General features: G+C 36.1%; 2 protein-coding genes and 1 long non-coding RNA gene across 6 annotated transcripts; 1 reads left to right on the top strand and 2 right to left on the bottom strand.

The window, feature by feature from the left end:
- Window positions 1–3,315: 3,315 nt before the first annotated feature.
- LOC103419648 (transcription factor bHLH112-like) lies at window positions 3,316–6,372 on the top strand. 3 transcript variants are annotated; one of them, XM_008357745.4, is made up of 7 exons: window positions 3,316–3,875; window positions 3,999–4,059; window positions 4,306–4,936; window positions 5,103–5,228; window positions 5,355–5,420; window positions 5,535–5,600; window positions 5,808–6,372. In XM_008357745.4, the coding sequence occupies exons 1-7, from the start codon at window positions 3,710–3,712 to the stop codon at window positions 6,009–6,011; spliced, it is 1,320 nt and encodes a 439-aa protein (XP_008355967.2). In that variant the 5' UTR covers window positions 3,316–3,709; the 3' UTR covers window positions 6,012–6,372. The 3 variants fall into 3 exon arrangements, with proteins under 3 accessions (XP_008355967.2, XP_008355969.2, XP_070678977.1); XM_008357747.4 differs by having other exon boundaries at window positions 3,529–3,875; window positions 5,535–5,594; XM_070822876.1 differs by having other exon boundaries at window positions 3,548–4,059.
- Window positions 6,373–11,600: 5,228 nt separating this feature from the next.
- Window positions 11,601–13,923, bottom strand: LOC139195990 (uncharacterized). The gene is made up of 2 exons (XR_011581082.1): window positions 13,633–13,923; window positions 11,601–12,149 (listed from the first exon to the last, which is right to left on the bottom strand). It is a non-coding gene; the product is annotated as an uncharacterized lncRNA (long non-coding RNA).
- A 2,012-nt stretch (window positions 13,924–15,935) lies between these two features.
- On the bottom strand, window positions 15,936–19,154 carry LOC103434645 (NAD(P)H dehydrogenase (quinone) FQR1-like). Of its 2 annotated transcripts, XM_070822875.1 has the most exons (5): window positions 18,998–19,068; window positions 17,697–17,719; window positions 17,299–17,392; window positions 16,528–16,790; window positions 15,936–16,351 (listed from the first exon to the last, which is right to left on the bottom strand). In XM_070822875.1, the coding sequence occupies exons 4-5, from the start codon at window positions 16,752–16,754 to the stop codon at window positions 16,120–16,122; spliced, it is 459 nt and encodes a 152-aa protein (XP_070678976.1). In that variant the 5' UTR covers window positions 16,755–16,790; window positions 17,299–17,392; window positions 17,697–17,719; window positions 18,998–19,068; the 3' UTR covers window positions 15,936–16,119. The 2 variants fall into 2 exon arrangements, with proteins under 2 accessions (XP_070678976.1, XP_008371222.1); XM_008373000.4 differs by lacking the exon at window positions 17,697–17,719 and having other exon boundaries at window positions 18,998–19,154.
- Window positions 19,155–20,688: the final 1,534 nt, after the last annotated feature.

The raw sequence follows: 20,688 nt of genomic DNA, 5'->3' as shown, positions 1-20,688 counted from the left end.
GACTTAGAAAGATATCGTCGGCCCACTGGCCATGCGCCGCCGTCGCGTATGGCGGTTGGCAGCCCCGACTCGCCGAAAAAGTTCAACTATTTCCAAAAATTACCAAAAATTACAGACAAATAGATCTCAGTGAGTGGAGAAAGTTTCAAACCTGTGGTCAAGTCCAATTTGGCTGGAAAAAGCTCCAATTTCACTCAAACCCGCCGGAAACCCTAAGATGGGTGTTCTTCGATTCAACTTCCTCGATCTTCCAACGCCCTTAAAACTGATTGGGTCTTGTTCCTAGGTCCAAGGGGAGTTGATTAAGGGTGGTGGTGAGTGGTGAGACTCGCCGGAATGGCGGAATCACCGTCAAAACTTCATTGGTCACCCGCATGGTTTTACACGGTTTTGGACCTAAAAACCCTCAACTTTGGGTGGAATTGGAAGATGGGAGATGGTGGAAGAGGTTGCAAGTGATGGATAGTTGAATTTCGCCTGGAAAAATGGTGGAAGTGGCCAAAAGCCACTCCGGGTCGGCGCGGGTAAATGGGTCCACAGGATGGAGGGGAAAAATCCTTTTTTTCCTCTCCTAATTGGCTGATTGGTTGCTCCTCTCTCCTCTCATTGGTCCCTATCTTCTCTCCTTGAAGCTGATTGGCTTCTTTCCCACAAGGTGGGAGTTCAAATAATTGAATAATCTAAAATGTAAATAACCAATTTCAAACGTCCATAACTATACCGTTATAATCCAGAATCGCAAATGGCTTTCACCTATGCGTTCGTACCAACAAGTACTACACAAATACACCAAAATAATAAGTCATACGTTTCTCTAGATAATGATCAATGGAAGTCAAAGTTCTTGCCTCTAGGGCATTTTCGCCAATTCACGCTTTTAAAATAAATAAAAACGTAAAATTAGGGATTGGTTGTCACAAACACCTTGACCCTAATTGTCCACTAAGGCTTCGAATTGAGCTGTGTTAGCCGACACCTAGAAGGTGACGAAGCCATAAAGTGTAGTGATGTGGAAAATGTGAATAAATTTAAACCTACAAGTGCCTAAATACGAGAGTGCAATGTGAGCAGGAATGAACCTATTTCACACGTGATGTCAGAGTATAAGTAAAGTACAGTAGAGTGGATTGAAAATTATACTATCGAAGGTAATCTCCAATACCAAGATTTGCCACGAATCCTTGTCGATACGAAAACTCTACTTCTAGAACCTGGAGGGATAAAAACAAGAGTGAGTGGCCCTGAAAATAAAGCTTTAATAAAGACCTTCTAAAATATATAACCCCTCGCTGTAATACCTATATAGGGTGTAGGAAATCATACTACATATAAGTATGAAATCAAAAGTAAATCAATAGTAAATCCAAGAATATTCCAATTTCTACATATCGGTAACAACATAATAAATCAAGTGCTCATCAATCTATGGTAACCCATGAGTAGGAGTTGCCTAACGCAACCTGTATGACTCATAAATCAGTATATGATAACACATGAGTCGGAGTTGCCTAATGCAACCTGTACAACTCATAGGCAACTCCGGCACTGTCGTATAGGTTGCAATAATAGGTAACTCTGACGCCGTCGTACAGGGGGCCTAAAGCGGACAATATCGTGTTACGGCGGAGTCAAGTTGGGGATGTGGTGGGGGCCCGAGCTGGGATGTGACAATTTGGTATAAGAGCCAATCCTGGCCGGAAGTGTGTCGACGAGGACATCAGACCCTTAAGGGGGGTGGATTGTAACATCCCACATCATCAAGGGGAATGGATCCTGTAAGCCTTATATGTATATTCTCATTTCTACGTAGTATGAGGCATTTTGGGAGCTCAATGGCTTCAGGATCCATCGGAACTCCAAGGTTAACCGAGTTCACGCGAGAGCAATCCTAGAATGGGTGACCCACTGGGAAGTTCTCGTGTGAGTTCCCATAAACAAAACCGTGAGGGTGTGGTCGGGGCCCAAAGTAGACAATATCATGTTACGGCGAAGTCGAGCCCGGAATGTAGTGGAGGCCCAGACCGAGATGTGACATTTAGTCTATCAGCCACAAATTTGATGCTCTTCTTAAATTTTCAAAGTGATCCGAATTTAGAAATATCAGACTCCCACTATGGAAAATTGGAGCAGCAACTCTATTATTTGTCAAGTCAACTGCGCTTGCTGAATTAACCACCACACTTCAAGGAGTAGCTAGTGTTGTAGAGCTAGCCTTCTTGAGTAGCTAGTGTTATAGAGCTAGCCTTCTTGAGTAGCTAGTGTTATAGAGCTAGCCTTCTTCTCCCGTAACTTCCCAAAGTCCCCAACTTGCTGGCTTAAAATCCTAATCCTTTTGATCTTTGTGGTGAGATAAGCATGGCTGATTGCATTCGGTATTTTTTATGGTTACATAAACTTCTGATTCAACATTGTTGGGGCTGTCTAATACAGCGTTAGAATGACAAATTTACTGTCGAAATTTAAGAGATAAGACTGATGATCATTTGACCCAGTGATATTCAGTGCTAAAAGAGGTCTTGAAGTTTGTTAGAATAGGAAAAAAAGATTTGATGAAAGGAAGAAGCCTATGTTTTAAAGATTTCAAACCATGAAAATATTAAGTTATTTTGAAAATAAGCATACACAACACACCATTTTCCTATACAAGGCGTTAGGCAAATATGGTGTGCTTCACAAATTACAGTCGTTAGGTTTGCTTTATCATATGTTAGTTTCTTTAATCTGAATAGTTTGAGATGTCATTGATATCATTTTAATCGCTCTTTTATATGAAGATTATAATCAAGTCAAGTAAATACTTTGTTTTGAATTTAGTTAATGTAAACTACTCATCATCCTTCATTGAAGATGCGAATAAAAATGCAAAATTACAAGTGCCACATTACATTTGTTGAGGATCAAATAGCATATGAAGACTCTGAAAGTCACTCGCCCCTTGCGATGTCGTGGGGTTAGAAATTCGAAACATAGAAGCGTAGCCTAATAACCCATAATCATTTATACGTGGTCCAGTAGTCCCCCATGGGTCCTAATCTTTGGATTTTAATACTAGGGCTTGGACTTTTCCATTATTATTCTAAGACCCTGATCAAATTTCTACCGTCTGATTTCAACACAGACCATTTAAAAAGAAGTAAGTTATTCGTCTAAAACAGTGAGGTGGTGGTCAGATCAAACACCATCATCATCATCATCATTCATCCCTTTATTCACAAGCATCACCATAAGAATTTTCCACACAAAAAAAAAAAAATATATAGAATAAAATAACTATAAAAAATGAAAGGCAAGAGACGAGGGCATAAAAAATATATGGATAAAATATAATAAATAACAATAAATTCAAAGCTAAAAGAAAACGCAAAGAAAATTCGATTCAGGACGCTCTTTGTCCAATCATCTCTCTTAAAAAAATGTCAACCGGATTCCCGTAAAATAATTTGCATCTACTGTATCCGTGCCCACCGTAAGGTCCTAACCGTATGAGATATATACTTGTATAAATTGCAACTTTGCAAAGCTCACATAACCATATTTCATATTTCCTAATTGTGTGTGTGTGTGTGTGTGTGTGTATATATAGTTATAGCCCCTCCCTCTCACTCTTATATGATCAATACTTCTACTTCATGAGACCTCAAACTAAAGGCAAATTAAGAACACGGGACAAGGGTGACCGAATCGTTATACTTTTGCGCTGAATACTATTATGGCGGAGGAGTTTCAAGCCAGGATTTGTGGCGGCAACCCATGGTGGAGTTCATCGAGACACGTGCTGGCGGCGTCACCGTGTTCTGTGGGTTTTAATGATCATATGGGGGGCTTCGGGTACCCCAACGACATGGTGGACATCAAGGCAACAAGGTCTTCCTGCGGTGAGATTAATAACTCGGTTTCTGATGACCATGACGGTGGTGATCATAGTAATTCTATTGCTAATTTTGATCAATATCAAGATGTTCAAAAGCCTGATCATGATTCCACCTTGCAAATGATAGGTTTTGGTCTTTCATCATCGTTATCTTCAACACCCTCAGATTTCAACCAAGCTTTGCTCCTGTAAGTTCTTTTAATTCATTTGCTAGCTAAATAGCTACTTTTCTTAATTAGTTGAAATTCATGCATGAGAAGACCCTTAATTATTTAGTCTTAGTTGTATTCATTGATTTAGAAAAAAAGATCAATATGATATGAACCTTCATGATTGGGAAATTGAATTCATATATAGTACTAATTAGCTTTATGTGGAAATTGAATTTTATATCAACATCACTAACTTTTATCATCTTAATTATCTTGCTGTAGTCGCAGTAGTAGTGGAAGAGGTGAGAGCAATTTTCATAATTCTATGCTCCAAGAAGATATGGGTATGAACACCAAGTTGAACACTGGCGCCCTAGGCGATGAAGAATCATCTTCTATCATAAATGTTTTCAAGCCCATGAATCAAGATTTATCTTTAGACCAATTAGGTTCACCATCGTCTTCTGGCTTTCCTATAAGCTCATCGTCATCAGCTGCTATTTCTTATGGCTTCTCCTCAGCCTTAATGTTGCAAACTCTATTTGATTCTGAACCAGTACCTCAAACCCAACCCCAACAATCAGTTTTCAACAACAATCAGTTTTCAAATGGCCCGTTATTATCACCTTCTCCTACTAGTAATTGTTGGCCGCCGAGATACTCTCCAAACAGTTGCCTAAGACCCTCATCGCTACCAAAGCAGTTACAACCTGGTGTTGGTGGCGGTAGCTTGCACTTTTCCAATAACATTAGTACACCCTTCTGGAACGCCCCCACTCCCGCGGCTTTAAATCAAGACAATACTATTCGATCTAGTAATGATCTGTTTTCCTCCTCACAAGCACAGTATACAACACCTTCTCTGTCACCTTTTCATGAAAAGAAACCCAATTCCAACAACTTTACCACCAAGGTAAGTAATGAACCTTACAGTTTACCTCTTCAACATATAGCTAGCTAGCTAGGGTTTATGACCATATGTATGACAAAAGGGTTTGAGACTAATAATTTAGATGTTGAAATTTATGACAAAAGGGTTTGAGACTAATAATTTAGATGTTGAAATTTCGAAATTTCAGGCCAATACTAATGGAGATGTCCAAGACTCAAGCTCCTCTGTTGTAAAGAAAAGTAGCAGCAGCGCCTGTGAACCTGTATTCAAAAGAGCTCGAATTGAAACACCTTCACCCTTACCGACTTTTAAGGTACGACAAACATATCTAATCAAAAGCTTTTGGCAGCAGCCATCGATTGATGAGCTAGCAAGCTTTTCTTTGTCAAAGTGATTTTTAAAATTTTAATTAAAGCTTGATTAATTTGTTATTGATTAGGTTCGGAAGGAGAAGCTTGGGGACCGGATCACTGCTCTCCAGCAATTGGTTTCACCTTTCGGAAAGGTAGAGTTTTGTTGTTTTCTTCTGTACCTTTTCAAGAAAAAAACACTTTACTAATTTGCTAAATAGAGGAATTCATCAAACTTACCTTGAATCCTTTTTGTTTTTCTTTTTCAGACTGATACAGCTTCTGTCCTCCACGAAGCTATTGAGTACATCAAATTCCTCCACGATCAAGTCAGTGTACGTTCCTTTTAGTAACTCTATTTATTTTTTTTGGGCTTAGACTTGTTAAATTAAGAAACCCTAGTTGCCTACAGAAACAAAATAATTAATTGATTAATTTGTTTTCCGGGTTGTTCTTCATAAAGAAGGTAGACCTAATGAAATTCTTTATGCAAGTCTGGACTTAGTTCTGATATAAAAGTTTTTCTTTATGTAATATTTCAGGTTTTAAGTACTCCATATATGAAAAATGGAGCTCCCATGCAACAGCAACAGGGTACTGATAAAATGGAGGAGGCCTCGGAAGGAGCACAACAAGATCTACAAAGCCGAGGACTCTGTTTGGTTCCAATTTCAAGCACATTCCCGGTTGCTAATGAGACCACAGCTGATTTTTGGACACCATCATTTGGAGCAACTTTCAGGTGATCAGAAGAGAAGAGCTGAGGAAGCCAAGGCCTAAAGTGCATGCTGAGCCAACTGCTAGCAGGACTAATGATCGATGTAGAGCTAGCAAGCGATTAAATATTATAGACCATTTCAATTTTTATGTAAAACTAATTAATATAAGTTATCAGTTAGGAGATGAGTTTGGAACAGGAACAGGTGCTAAATTTAGCGGAAGTTGATATTATATTAGGGTTTAGGGATATTAAGTTGTTGACAATAGCTGAATTTAGCAGATGGGGTGTAAAGAGCTGCCTTTTGTTCCTGTTCATGTATGTTGAGGGTTGGCACCACCACCTTTCCATTATCTCAGAGAAGAGAAAAATAAATAGATTTAAAGCGATTTGAATTGTAGTTAATTGATTTATATAATGTATGTATTGTTGATTGTTGTAAGAACAGGAGGGAAAGATGAGTGAGTGGAGGTCATTTGATTGGCGTTTTCACTTTTTCAATTTGTTTAATTTATATGTTTGGAATGTGGTAGTGGGAAGTCAGAGGACGGCCCACTGTGCCTGTTTTTAGGGTTTCTGGTGAATCTGGTCATGAGTCGTGAGAAAGAGAGAGTGAGAGAAAGAAAGATAGTGCATGCGCGAGTGCATGTATTTGCGCGTGTAAAACATCAACCCTGACAATTTATTTATTTTGGGTCAAAATCAACCCTAACATTAATATATGTTTTTATCCTTCAATTTCTTCCTATGGAATGGCTAAGCAATTATAAGGATCGTCCATTAAACATGTAAAGAAAAATTAGTTGAAATGATGAATTTATAAATTTTAATAGTTGACATAATCAGGTTTTTTTTCTTCTCGTATTTGACCGATATTTTTTTAATATTTTGGTAGATATGATGTTTGTATTTAATCCATATATCATCAATATGATCTATAAGTCATCAATATTTGGGTTTGATGAGTTTATCAATTAAAATTTGTAAAATAATTATTTCAGTTAATTTTCTTATATTATATATAGCGTAACACCTCATACATGTATGCATGTTTGTGAAGAAATACATTATGTGTTGATCAGGTTGTGAATCTGAATCATCAATTATTTGCTTGGCAATATAAATGTATGTCCGGTAAAATAACGTTATCCTCTAGTGTTGATTATTATTTTTTTTTTTGAACAAAATGTTGATTATCTTTTAACTTCTACGATTCCATAATCTACATAATATTAATTATATCCTTGGTGGCAACTAGAACCAGCAGCTTCCTTTGATTTAAGGAAATTTTAACAAAAAACTCATAATACTGTTCACTTTAACGAAAAATCATATTTTTACACTAAAAAGTCAATCCTAATACTATTCACTTTATCATTTTTTTTGTCTTTATCGTTAAAACTTAAAATTTTCAAATTTTTTTCATTAGTTTTCCTTTGATTTAATTATTCATTTTGTTTTCTTGTTTTTTGGTGTTTGTTTATGTATTGGAACTTTTGTCAAAGCATGGCTGCATGGGGTGAAAGTTTACACCGCTTTTCCCAACACGAACAGTGCCGATGTAACACTATATATGTGTTGTTACTTTCAGAATTATGGCTCATCATTTGCAATCTAAACGACATATTTGATAATATCAAATATTAACCAAATATATACAAAACTCCTGACCAACTATAGTCAATAGAGCTTACAAACTTGTGCTGTCTAGTAAACATGAATTATATTCGTTAACTCCATATATACACAATGGCGAGGCTACATAGAGACAAGGTGGGGCATCCGCCACCTCCTATTGCTGGAAATTAAGCCTAGGAGCGGTAGTTCCGCCCCTCTGGTTCCGTCGGAAGTTATGGTTGTTTGGCCTGCTTTCTAGTTTCTGGGTTCCTACCGCACTGTTTTTTTTTTTTTTTTTGAAAAATCCTTAACCAAACGAAGCGTTTCAATTAGTTGATTAAAAGAAAATAATTGAAGTGGGGACCACTGGTCCCCGTTACCTCTGCCTTCACACGTCCCCCATTCCCTTTTTAAAACCAATAAAAAAGTAAAGGTTTTCGTGTTTTCTTTTTTTCTTAATTTCTTAATTTATATTATAATTAACCCTAATTGATTAGTTAATATGAAATTTTGTTTAGAGTAATACACTAATATAGTTATTGATTACTGATTATTGATTATAGATATGAATCCTATTGTCACATTCCGGTTCGGGGTCCACCACATCCCGGCCCCGCTCCACCACCGTAATACGATATTATCCGCTTTGGGCCCTGACCACTCCCTCACGGTTTTGTTTCTGGGAACTCACACGAAAACTTCCCAGTGGGTGATCATGGGAGTGCTCTCGTGCGCTACTCGCTTAACTTCAAAGTTCCGATGAACTCCGAAGCCAATGTGCTCCCAAAATGCCTCGTGCTAGGTAGGGATAATAATATACATTTAAGGATCACTCCCCTGGATGATGTGGGATGTTACACCTATAAATGATTATAGATATGAATCCAATAAATGATTATTGATGAATGAAATTGTTTTTTAGGGTAAAATTTGAATTCTTGATTCTTGATTAATTGAATTGAATTTTGTTATAATGAATAATTCATATGATTATTGGTATTGATTAATTGAATTGTTGGTTTAATTAGTTAGTAGTCATATGGTATATTTTACTCTAGGATTAAGAGTCTAAGACCGGGAGGAAGTAGTGATCTTGCAAAGGAGTTGGTGAAGATCGAGAGGTGTGCAAGCTATATGATAGTGTATAAGCTTCTTACATTAGTTTCGATGTTACTGGCTGCAACCGCTTTAGTGGAGAGAGTTTTTTCTGCTATAATGTTGTGAAAACACCATAGCGTACAAAATGGGAGATTAATGATTGAGTAATAGCATGATTGTTTATATTGAGAGAGATGTATTTGCTTTTATTGATAACGAGTCTATCATGCGACATTTTTATGACATGAAATCTCGTCGGCAACAATTGAAATTTGTTTGTATTGATAAATTATGGAAGACACTACTATATAAAAGGATTAGGTTGTTGCCATTTTCTTTAACCTTGCACTCTTTTAAGTTCGCACCTCCTCCCGATAATTCCTGGCTTCGTCATTGTATATATATGCTATAACTTCGAAAAAGATTCGTACCATATAAGAGTTCTTTTTTATTTTTTAATTGTCAAAATATCCAAATCAGCATTAACAATAAAAAAAGACAGCAACAATGTTTTTCTATCGAAAAGTCAAATCTAATGTGGTATGACATGAATTGGCAGCCCTCACCCTTGTTGCCAAGATTGAATCCAGGTTCAAATTTTCTTAATTGATTATTAAATGTATTTTATTAATTTTATTATTGTTTTTTGTTTAAAATATTTATTATAATAGTTTAATTTGACATATTGGGTGGAGAACAAAACTCTAAAAAATGTCAAAGTGCCATATAAGCTGTCAAATTTAAGATTTATATTTAAAATTTGACATCTTAAGTACTAAAAAAAATGACATCTTATTTAGAGATGCTCTAAGGTGCATGTATGTGTGTGTGTGTGTGTATATATATATATATATATATTACTAGTCATTGTTTGTTGAAAGTTGCTCTGAACAAATTTTGAAACAAAGAGCCTAATCAAGAAGAAGCTTAAAATTGAAGAATCCCTATCAAAGATGACTAATCATGAGAGAAAGCAAAAGAAAGGTACTTTAATGGTTCAAAATCTGTTGGGATTGGTATCTCTTGGCGCCCACTCTTTTTGTGACTTGTGAAATTGATCGGCGAAAGGGTGTGATACCGAACACTTTGAAGCATCGGGATCAATACCATTTGATATAGCTAGCTCCTCTCTCTCTCTCTCTCTCTCTCTCTCTCTCTCTCTCTCTCTCTCTCTCTCTCTCTCTCTCTCGATAGAATATTGGAATTCTTTAATTATTTTTACTAGATTGAGATCCTATCCGGATTTCACACTCAAGAGTTTGCAGATTGAACAATTTGAACTGTTTAATTTAAATCTTGCAGTCTCTATTAGTAGATTCTACTAACCCACCTCACACACAATCTCTCTCTAACCTTCAAATATCTCTCTCTCTTAAACGTTCCAAGTTGCTTGGTCTGTAAGCTTTGGAGTGTGAGATCTGAAGAGGATATTAATCGCGTACTACTAGGGTTTACTTATTTGAAAAGAAGAAACATAAAACGAATACTTAAAAGGAAAGCATCTTGGCATCATTGTGTTGTGTTGTTATAAATAAAGCAAAATCTACGACTTCCAGCAATTACAAAACTTTACTTTAATGGATCAATACTTCTTTTTCTTGTTTTGGCTAATCAATGTAAAACTCTATTTTCGTCTTCTCCTTGACGTTTTCCAGCTTCGAAAGGCTTATTTCTTTCTAAAATTGAATCTTATTTTCCAACCCTTAAATTTTAACCCTCATTATCATTACATAAAAGCTTATAATTGAGTTCTGAGTTTGAATTACACATACGTGAGTTAGACTAGTTAGTTATAATAGTGTGTTCACTTTTTGGCACACGGTATGAATCTTCTTTTTAAATGTTAAGAGTAATTTAGAGAATTACGTTTTTAAAGAAAACACAGCAAAATTTGAAATACATCTACTTATGTTTTGAGCCCAAGTTAGCCGATATTGGCCATGGGCTCACTATTTTATGTGGGTGCCTAATTTACTCTTTTAGATGAACATCCCATGGGATAGCATGAAAACCCCTGTGAAAGTAACCCTTTGAGCTCAATATTCGATTCCTCCAATGTAACCAAAAAAAAATAAATCCTGTAAACGTGGGACAACAAACGCCTTCTGCGTATTATGAACTCCATGACCATAACTAGAATATCCTGGACCTGAAGTGAATGTGATAAGATCGCATAGACCACACTCAATCACTCATCATGTATGTTACAACCCGTCCATAATTTTATTTTATTTTATTTAAATGTGAAACGATCAAAATGTCCTTAGAGGGTATGTGTCGACTTTCATTGACTTACTGGTCAGGACACGTGTGACATATTAATTAGTATATTCTGACAGCACTCGTTATTATGAACGATTGATCATAAGCGTAACGAAAATTAGAACTAGAAGAAAGATTTTACAGAACACGTATAAATCATTTTATGTAAAGTGGAAAAGATAATAGTACTAGATATAAAATATTAATGATAGAATAAAATATAAAGAAAGAAGAAAAATGAGAGGTGGAGAAGGATTGAGAAAGGAGTCCCTCTTCTCTTTATTTTTTTGGGGTTGGTTTGAGAGGACACCCATGGGGAACGAGTCCTGCAAGTCTTGTCACGCCCCGATCCCGACATACATCTAGGATCGACACATGACATCACCAAATACCCGTATCTCAACCTACCCCGCCTTCGAGATATGTACATAGCATAATTCAAGATCCAAATCTCATAGAAATTTTTGTATAATTTATGGCTGCATCTAACCTCCTCGTTAGACTGCCTATGTACCCTCAATAGAGATCAAGCCATTTGTAGTTCATTGTTTCACTACAATCGAATATCCATCACATAAAACGTTTTGTCCCAACAATATACCACAATTCATATTATGCGATATATCAAAGAACAACAACGAAACACAACATATTTTCTAGCCATATTTATCAACAAGTCTAATCATAACAAATACAATGATATCCAACATAACAATCCCACATGACGATTAACATTTCCACTTCATCCATCACATAAATCATCATGTTTCACATATCACCACAAATCATAGTATGCAACATCTCAAAGAATGGTCAACGAAGCACAATGTTATTATCTAGCCACATTGGTCAACAAGTCTAGTCATAATGGCAACAATCACAACCAACATGATTCACAGTCACATTAATCAATATCACATATCATAGATCGAAATGCAGGGCTAGAGCGACACAGTTTGGCCTAAGACTACATTTCTGGAAAGGGGATTTTGGACCATCCAACAGAATCAAAGCACCAAAGGGGACTCCGGACCATCACTCAACGGAATCCAAATTAGGATACGATTCCAGACCATCACTCAATGGAATCACGAAGTAGAAGAGATTCCGGACCATCACTCAACGGAATCCAAGCAGAATTCAGTTCCGGACCACTCAACAGAACCGAACGGAAGTCCAAGAAGCATAACTACGGCTCGAAGGAACAAGACATGATTCAAGTTAGTCAATTCACGAAGACTAAACGAAACGAAACAATATCGAGCAACAAATCCCCATCACAATGGGTTATCAGTCTATTACCAGACCTCACATCACCCAAGCAATTCAATAAGTATTTCAATCACATGTCACAACCATTTCAAATACATATAAAGTCAAATTACATTTCCCTACATCATACCAATCACTATGTTTCCAACATTATATCTCAATCCATAGCTTGTAACATATCAAGGAATCATGAAGCACAATATTAATATTTCATTACGTTAATCAATCAGTGAGATAGCATATCATTTCACGAATTTAATTAAAGAACTTTACATAATTCCCTACTTGGGTTATGAATAATAACATGGAAATTCTAATTTATATTCACAAGATCCATTGTGGGTAATTCCTATTCACTTGAATCTAGGGTTCTAGACTAATCTTATGGGAATTAGCGAAAATAAGGATTTCGGACCACTCAACGGAATCCAACAACATCAGGTTCCAGACCATTATCTTATCATACAAGCATAAAAGTTCTACATAAACTTCTCATAAGATTTTGGGTTCACATCTTCATAAAAACAATCATATACATCATACTAATCATACATATCTAACCACATTTCATAAACGTTTCCAAGCTACAGTCGATTCACAATTAATAAACATAGATCGATGCTAAAAAAAATAAAGATAACAATTCAATAGAAAGTACATTTAATAAACAAGTATAACTCAATATGGTGCCACTAATACATATATCGAGACACGTCAACTGGAAACGACACGTCATCGTGATGAGCCAACTAAGCTCCATCAAGCCTCAACAACAAACTAGAGATAAGCGACACCCTAGAGTAGAGCACGTTGACTAGAACATCAACCGTCGATAAGGTAGGTTCATTAAGGTCAACAACCTAAGGTTATTCAATCCAGAAGATCCGCACATCGGATTTTCGATCTGTAAGTTCTCAAAGGTCCAACAACTGACAACTAGGGTGTTCACAAAATTGTACAACAAACCAATGATCGGATTGTCATCAATCACACAAATAAGTAGCGGTCCAATTTGATCACCACACCAAACAATTGAATTTCGGGAAACCGAGCTAGACATAGGTTCACTAGGTCACTAAAAGGTATTTGGTACTTAGACAACACTCATGGACAGTCCCACGCACCGCCACACACGGGTTAGTCAAGGTGGAGGGTTTAGAAACCCCAAATTTTCAACATTAACTAAATAAGCTCAAATTTACATGGTAACTAGAGCTCAGCAAGGGAAACACTTTTCACAACTAGGCCGATGACAAATTCTAACCGGAAACCGTCCAAAATCACCGATGAAAACCGGATTTCTAAGGTTCTACACACCCAACTCTAAAATGAAAACGAAAGCAAAAACTAAGCATACCAACTTGAAGATTATAAAGAGTAGATGAAGTTTCATAACTCACTTGAAGGAAATGGTTGCCGGAATCGCCGGAAAAATGACAAAACCGCCGGAAAACCCACGGGACTTTGCTGCCTCGAACTGGAAAAATGGATAAGAAAATGGAAAATATAACACTACAAAGTTGTAGGGTTTGTCAAGAGCTTTCCATGGACACCAAAATCACCCAAAACAGAGATCGGATGAAGGAGATACAAGCAGGTCAAGTTTATGGTTTTATGGGTCGAAAACGCCCCAAAACAGGTCAAAAAAAATCAAACCCCTCCTTCCTTTTTTTTTCTTTCAGAAAACTCCCCCCTTTCTAATTGGTCAATCCCTCTTTTATTAAACTCCCTTAACCTTTAATTCACATGTGAGAATTACATAATTCCCACAATATATAGTTCACAACTTCAAACGTCCGTAATTATACCGTTATAACTCGGACTCGCAAACGGCTTTCGCCTATGCGCTCGTGGCTTCGAGACCTATTCGAAAACGTTACTTGTGATCTCAAAAGGTCAATGAATTTTTGATAATTACCTTCCAAACCTCAAACTTCGTTAACTAATTTAATTAAAATCTAAATCCAAATAAATTAATATAATTTCTCAAAAATAAATCTCATTAATAAAAATATGTAGATTATAATAGTGAAATCTAGGAACGGGATCTCACAAGTCTGATCACCAAAAGAGTACCAGGGAAGAGAGAAAGAACTGGGAGAGGATGTGCAGATAGTCCTGACGAGCAGCCTTACGAGCTTATTGGTTTCTCCCCATTAGTCGACCCAAAAATAAAGAGAAGAAAGGACAAATGGAAGGAAGGGATTAGAAATTAATTAGGAGCGAGAGAAGGGAGTTGAGGATATTCGTATCCTTCTCGCTTGGGATGTTAACCTGCAGTATGGGTTCATATTCTCAACTCTCTTTATCCTTTCCATTTAGCTAATTCTTATTAATATTTCTTTCGGTTAATCTGTCGTGGATTAGCTATTGTTTGCAAAACTAGTATTATATATATGCAAATGCCTAAACCCTGGAATGGTATAAAAGCCGAAAGGGATGTTTTGTTTAATAGCCCTGTTTCTGAAGACTTGTATTATACAGAAAGCTATATTGTTGTATTACTACCCTTGGCAAAGTATTTCGACTAGTCCACTTCAGGAAGCTGGTTGTTTTCCAAACGATTGTATACTGAATACATAATTACTTATAAAGAGAATATATATGCAGGTGGTTTTATCTACATGTGTATCAAAGTATATGCATATCTTCCTCAATAAATGTTTACAATCCAATCGGATTGGTTTTGAAGAAAACAAGCTATTTTATTTGCTACAATTAGTCCAGTTAATTATTATCAAACCATAGTTAGATTATTGCATTTATATGTACTATTGGCTCTATGTTTTGATATAGAATTTGAAAGGGGTATGCATATAGTAATTGATTGTGATTGTATTTAAATTATATTGGTTGGTAAGGTTAGTGCTGGTATATATATCAATAGTATGACAAATCTGATTCGGTGTGATTACTATTTTGATAAAGTGCTTCATGTTTATACGTCACTTTCTTTGTTTGAATGTTAAAATGGGTGTCTTAATAAGTATACATATCTATATGCATTACTACACTGAAACCAAAACCAATTTGATGATTCACGTTCTGAAGCTATGTGCCTATATGTTTCATAAGGGTTACTATGTTTACATGTATGTAGTAATGACTTGCAGTGGTGATAGGAGTTTATTGAAATGGTGAACTACAAATAGCTTGATCCCTATTTAGGGTACGTAGGTAGTCTAACTATAAAGTTAGATGCAGCCATAAAGCATACGAAAAATTACTACAAAATTGGGACTTGAGTTGTGCTTTGTTCATAGCCCGAAGGCAAGGTAAGTTAGATATACGGGTTTTTGGTGGTGTCACGTGTCGATCCTGGAAGTATGTCGGGATTGAGGCGTGACAACGTAGATATTCAGCAATGGGAAGCCACTCGTGCCTTTGATAATTGTGGCTCGTAGGCCATGTTTGGTGCATATGATTGGATAGCTTACAAGATTCTAAGTTACGTTGTTTGGAATGCTGAGGCTTAGGCCATGATTGTGTATTGGATTGGATAGCTCACCAGATTCAAAGCTATGTTGCATCACCTTAGCGTTCATGGGATAACTTCTGTTTTACATGGGAGGACTGGCCTCATTTGATATCCGAATGTGAAACTTCCCACAGCCAATGGTATATCCAAGTTAAAATGAAAGGTGTAGCAACCGGTAAGAGACCTATTCTCCTGTAAATTTTACATTGTATAAGGTATCCAAACTTTAATCTTCAGTAATAGGCACAGTTTATTCGATATAAAACCTGTTACAACAAATACATTCGACAAAGCAATTTATTCTTTACGAAAACACGAAAATGCAAATTGAAAACTGGACTCAGAATCAAGAACAAAAGAAATGCAAGTATAGAATGCTAAACAGCGATTGTCTAATATATCATCATAATCAGGCAGATCCCTTAAGCTTCTTCGCGATGCCAGCGAAGTACTTTCCCTGGTGACAAGCAATTTCTAGTTCTAGATCAGAAGGTTGTCTTGTGCCATCCCCAGCAAAAGTTCCCGCACCATAGGGGCTGCCACCCTTGACCTGCTCCATCTCGAACATGCCAGCTCCGGCCGTGTATCCGATTGGGACAAAGATCATTCCATGGTGAGTAAACTGAGTAATGGCTGTCAAGCTGCACAGTTTCAAATAAATCAAAAACAGGTGAAGAAAAATCACATCGCAAGTATTTCAGTAAAGAGCAACGCCATAGGGATAGAACGAGAACAGTTCAAGAAATCCATTTTCGTTTTATTCTTGTACATCAAGACACCTAACGGAAAGAAATACTCATGTTAGCTGAAAACTTACGGGGTAGTCTCTTGTCCACCACCTTGAGATCCAGTGCAGTAGAAAAGTCCAGCAGGCTTGCCTGCAAGTGCGCCTTTGTGCCATAAACTTCCAGTTGAATCAAAAAATGCTTTAAATTGTGCAGCCATCATTCCAAATCTGGTAGGGAAACCAAAGATTATCCCATCAGCCTCAGCAAGTTGCTCAGGTGAAATTACAGGCACTTCACTCTTTGGTGGTGCACCCATCTTTGCAAGAACTTCTGCTGGCAGAGTTTCTGGTACCTGTTAAGGGGGCCAAGTATATTGAACCGGGTTAATCACGTTGAAATTTTGCAGGGGAGAAATCAATATCCCTTTAAAAGACAAATCCCCAAATCATCATGAACAGTACAAACTCGAGTCAGCTTATTTTTTATCCAAAACTACGTGATTCTCCGACATCTAAACTGCGCAAACCAAAATGTGAGGTTTAAGTAAGCTAGCGATTCTGGACATCTATGTATTCTAGAACCTTAGTTTCTATACATCAAAGATCAAACTAGACATTTTGAAAGAAGGTGCCGCTTTGAGATAAACTACAAGTCTACAATTGGTCGTTGCCAAAATGTGAAAGGAACGTTTATGTTTCTCAAAGGGGTAAAAAAAGAAAGAAAAAAACAAACCATTTCCTGAGATAACTTGCTAAGAACAAAATTAATGTAGCCAAAATAGTACTCTGGCTAACAAATGTTTTCTGTAGCTGTGATAATTTAGCATGTTGATTCGATGAAAGAGAGTGACAATTTCGTACCTGCCATAGTTTGGCCTCTACTCCTTCGACAGATTGAGCTCCTTTCAGTATCTCTTGTGCCAACTTGGCAACGTGTCCGTACGTAGAATAGTACCTGTAAAATGCATAACAATATTTTAAAATTAACTCAAATTTGTAATAGCAGTTAACATTTGGTGCTAAAATGTAACAATCTTCTTCGAAAACAAAAACAAAACATGATTTTGCCCTTGAAGTTGCTTGCGCATTCTTTCATTACATGATATAATCGAATAAATGTGGTGTAAAAATGAAAGTTCTGTAGTACTACAACGAAAAATGTTTTTATTCAACTGGCCAAAAGAATATGGTAGGACAATGACCAATGGGAGACGAAGCTCTGAACCAAGCTTGCCAATGACAAAACATGATTACACTACCTTCAAAGAGCCATAAACTTCACCTGTATGATTAAGTGTTTGATCATTTCACAAGAGTGTAAAATAGAAGAAATGTAAAACAGTTCAGAAGCAAATGTATATGTTGAAAGGAACTAACATGCATATCAATATGAACAGAAAGAAAGATGCATAAAATGATGCATGCTGGGACCATGGAAAGTAGGAAAGCAGAGGCCGTGCATCTCTCACTCTCTCTCTCTCTCTCTCTCTCTCTCTCTCTCTCTCTCTCGGTTTATGATTTCAAAAGGTAGGTCAGATATCACAATCACTTTGCGGTTGTTACTGGACATCAGCACAATATCCTTTAAACCTCAAGTCTTTTAATCTATTCCAATTACTAATCCCTCCTTTTCTAGTTATTGACCGATACACACGGTAGCGTAAAGTTCACTTTCATGCATCGATCATGAAAATTGAAGAAAAACAGGCCTCTGTCTCCCACTACCCTCACCCCACTCAAGACCAGGAGCAAGAACACAAATAATTGGAAATTTAGAACATTAAAAATACCTAGAAGAATACAAGCTAGACACTTAAGGCCCTTAGCCGCAACCTCACTTATTTTGAGAGCAGATAAATTTCCCCTAATCTTTTTAGAACTGGATGATAAACTGAAATCGATGGGACGATACAAAAATTGCAATACTTTCTCCCCGGATTCTTTAAGTTTGACTTTGATTAAACAAGAGGAAATTCTCCCAGAAAGTTGTATTTTCTTTTCCTAAGGAAGATTAAGGAAACAAATTAGCACTCCCAAAGTAAAGTAATTAACACCAAATTGATTAACCTTAGCAGATGTTAAGGAGTGATCATTTACAAATAAATGTTTCAATATATGTTCATCCCAAAAACAAGTCAACACAAAATACCAATGCAAATTCCCCACCAACCATCTCAATCAAAATGCCAATCTTTTTAATTACTTATCTCACAACAACTCAATCCATCACCTCCCAAGAAGCAAACTTGATCAACACAGAAAAAGAGATTTCACCTTTATTCATAAAAAATCATACATATTTACTTAATATAATGAAATAAGCAAAACCCAGAAATCACAATATGGGAGGAAATAAAAACACTGATTAACCCAGAAAAGGTTTCATCTTTATTCATATACAAGTCAATGAAAAAAACTCAGAGAGCATAAAATGGTAGCAACCAGAAACACCATGTATCTTCCACTCTTGGCACTAAAACATGTTAATGAATCACTCAGCACCAACATGCAGAGAGACAGAGAGAGAGGGAGAGAGAGACGAGACGAGAGAGAAACTTACACAATGTAGATTTTGGTGGCCATTGATGGAAGAGTTTCTTTTTTGTGCGTGCGCTGGTGTTTGTGAGTGAATGAAGCTTTGACAGGAGTGCACCAACCATTGGGGGGGACCCCTATTTATAACGCATCCTAAGCCTAAGCTTTGTGTGTCCAAAGACTTGGATTAATCCTTAATTTTATTTTGTATTTAGTAAAATCCTTATTTTATTTTAAATGAAATTTATTTGACTTTGTTAATGAAGAGCTTACTCTATCAATTAGTGGATCCGTGTTTCTTGATACGTAATGTATGTGGTATTGTTGATGTCATACTTAATACTTATCTACCCCATAATATTCTTAGTATTCTCCAATATACACCTCGGAAATGATTTTTGTATATATTTTTTCTCCTTATATTCATATATATTTTATTTTTGTCGCTTGATTCTTTTTTAATTTGCTCACTCTAAAGGCAAGAAATATACGAAAATGAGCATGGGAGAGAAAAAAAAGTGTAACGAAAATCAATTCCCTACCTTATTCTATCACATGCTTGATTTTTTTTTCTTCAATTTTTTTTCTTCTTATGGTGCATTTCGTGTTCCGACTATAGTATAAATAGATACTTAATACTGGAAACATAATCCTCATAACGTAAGTCGTATGTCATTCATAATAGAAAATCAATAAATTTCACTCAAAATTTTCATTTTCAAAATAATTTTTTTTATAGATTGAAAACGTATTGATCAAAACACATGGCTTGACTTTGACAATATCAAGTATTCTAGCACAAATCCATCCCATAGTTGATTATTGTGTGTAATAAATAAGTAAGGTTGAATATTAATTTAGGGTGCTGTTAATTTGCTATCTAACACACATTTTTTTTAACTTTCCACACATCCTTTGTTATTTTATCTCTTTTGATCATCTTTAATTCATTTGATTCGACTACAAAAAATTGAGATGCGTGAAAGATCAAAAAAGGTAGGTGAATAGCTCCACCCTTAAATTAAAAATAATATAGTGGTGTATTATTATTGTTATTATTTTAAAGATAGAGTGCAATGTGCTTAAACATAATTTGCAGAAAAGTCAGGTGCCTACGATAAAAATACAATATATATGAATATATTTGACTATAATGTGGTACACCATTAGGGATATTTGACTTTGTCGATGCCTCCAGAAGCTCGTAAAATATAAAATAAATATAAAAAAAAAGAAGAAAAATATATTTCAAATAATTAACTAATTCAATTTCTAAATAAAAAAATGGATATTTCCCGAAATGTGCGACCAATACTTTTTGTAAATTGGAAGAAGAAGCAGCCCAGAAGAAGAGGAAGCTGCCCAGATTCAAAGGTTACAAAATGTCTGAGCCGCCCAACCATCTTGGTCTAAATTAATACTCTCCTCGTTCCTTTGTTGTTATCCAAATAATTTGGAACATTATCGAACAAATTGCGTGTACTTTAGAAATATATATATATATATATATATATGTGTATATATTATATATTGTTTAACTTTCTGCTTTGCTCATTGATGACGCAATGTATGGTGGAGGTCTGCAGGAGAAGAGTTTGGAGGCTTCGTTATGACGTATTGTGATTATAACTTTATGCAAATATTTTCAAACAGACTTTCAATAAAAATACAAGTGAATCAAGAAAAAATAATTGAAGTACTTTTAGAATTTAAAAA

The sequence above is a fragment of the Malus domestica genome, chromosome 05, assembly GCF_042453785.1.
Source record: "Malus domestica chromosome 05, GDT2T_hap1".
In the NCBI taxonomy this organism is placed as follows: domain Eukaryota; kingdom Viridiplantae; phylum Streptophyta; class Magnoliopsida; order Rosales; family Rosaceae; genus Malus; species Malus domestica.
The sequence above is the reverse complement of the archived record's forward strand: the minus strand, read 5'-3'. Positions and strand labels throughout refer to the sequence as shown.

Bases quoted from the DNA above. Each gene is read 5' to 3' on its own strand.
- LOC103419648 (XM_070822876.1), top strand. From the start codon at position 3,710: ATGGCGGAGGAGTTTCAAGCCAGGATTTGTGGCGGCAACCCATGGTGG. The intron at 4,060-4,305 runs GTAAGTTCTTTT...ATCTTGCTGTAG, and splicing joins TTCAACCAAGCTTTGCTCCT to TCGCAGTAGTAGTGGAAGAG. The intron at 5,601-5,807 runs GTACGTTCCTTT...GTAATATTTCAG, and splicing joins TCCTCCACGATCAAGTCAGT to GTTTTAAGTACTCCATATAT.
- LOC103434645 (XM_008373000.4), bottom strand. From the start codon at position 19,020: ATGGCCACCAAAATCTACATTGT. The intron at 17,393-18,997 runs GTAAGTTTCTCT...TGCATTTTACAG, and splicing joins GCCACCAAAATCTACATTGT to GTACTATTCTACGTACGGAC. The intron at 16,791-17,298 runs GTACGAAATTGT...CCCCCTTAACAG, and splicing joins TAGAGGCCAAACTATGGCAG to GTACCAGAAACTCTGCCAGC.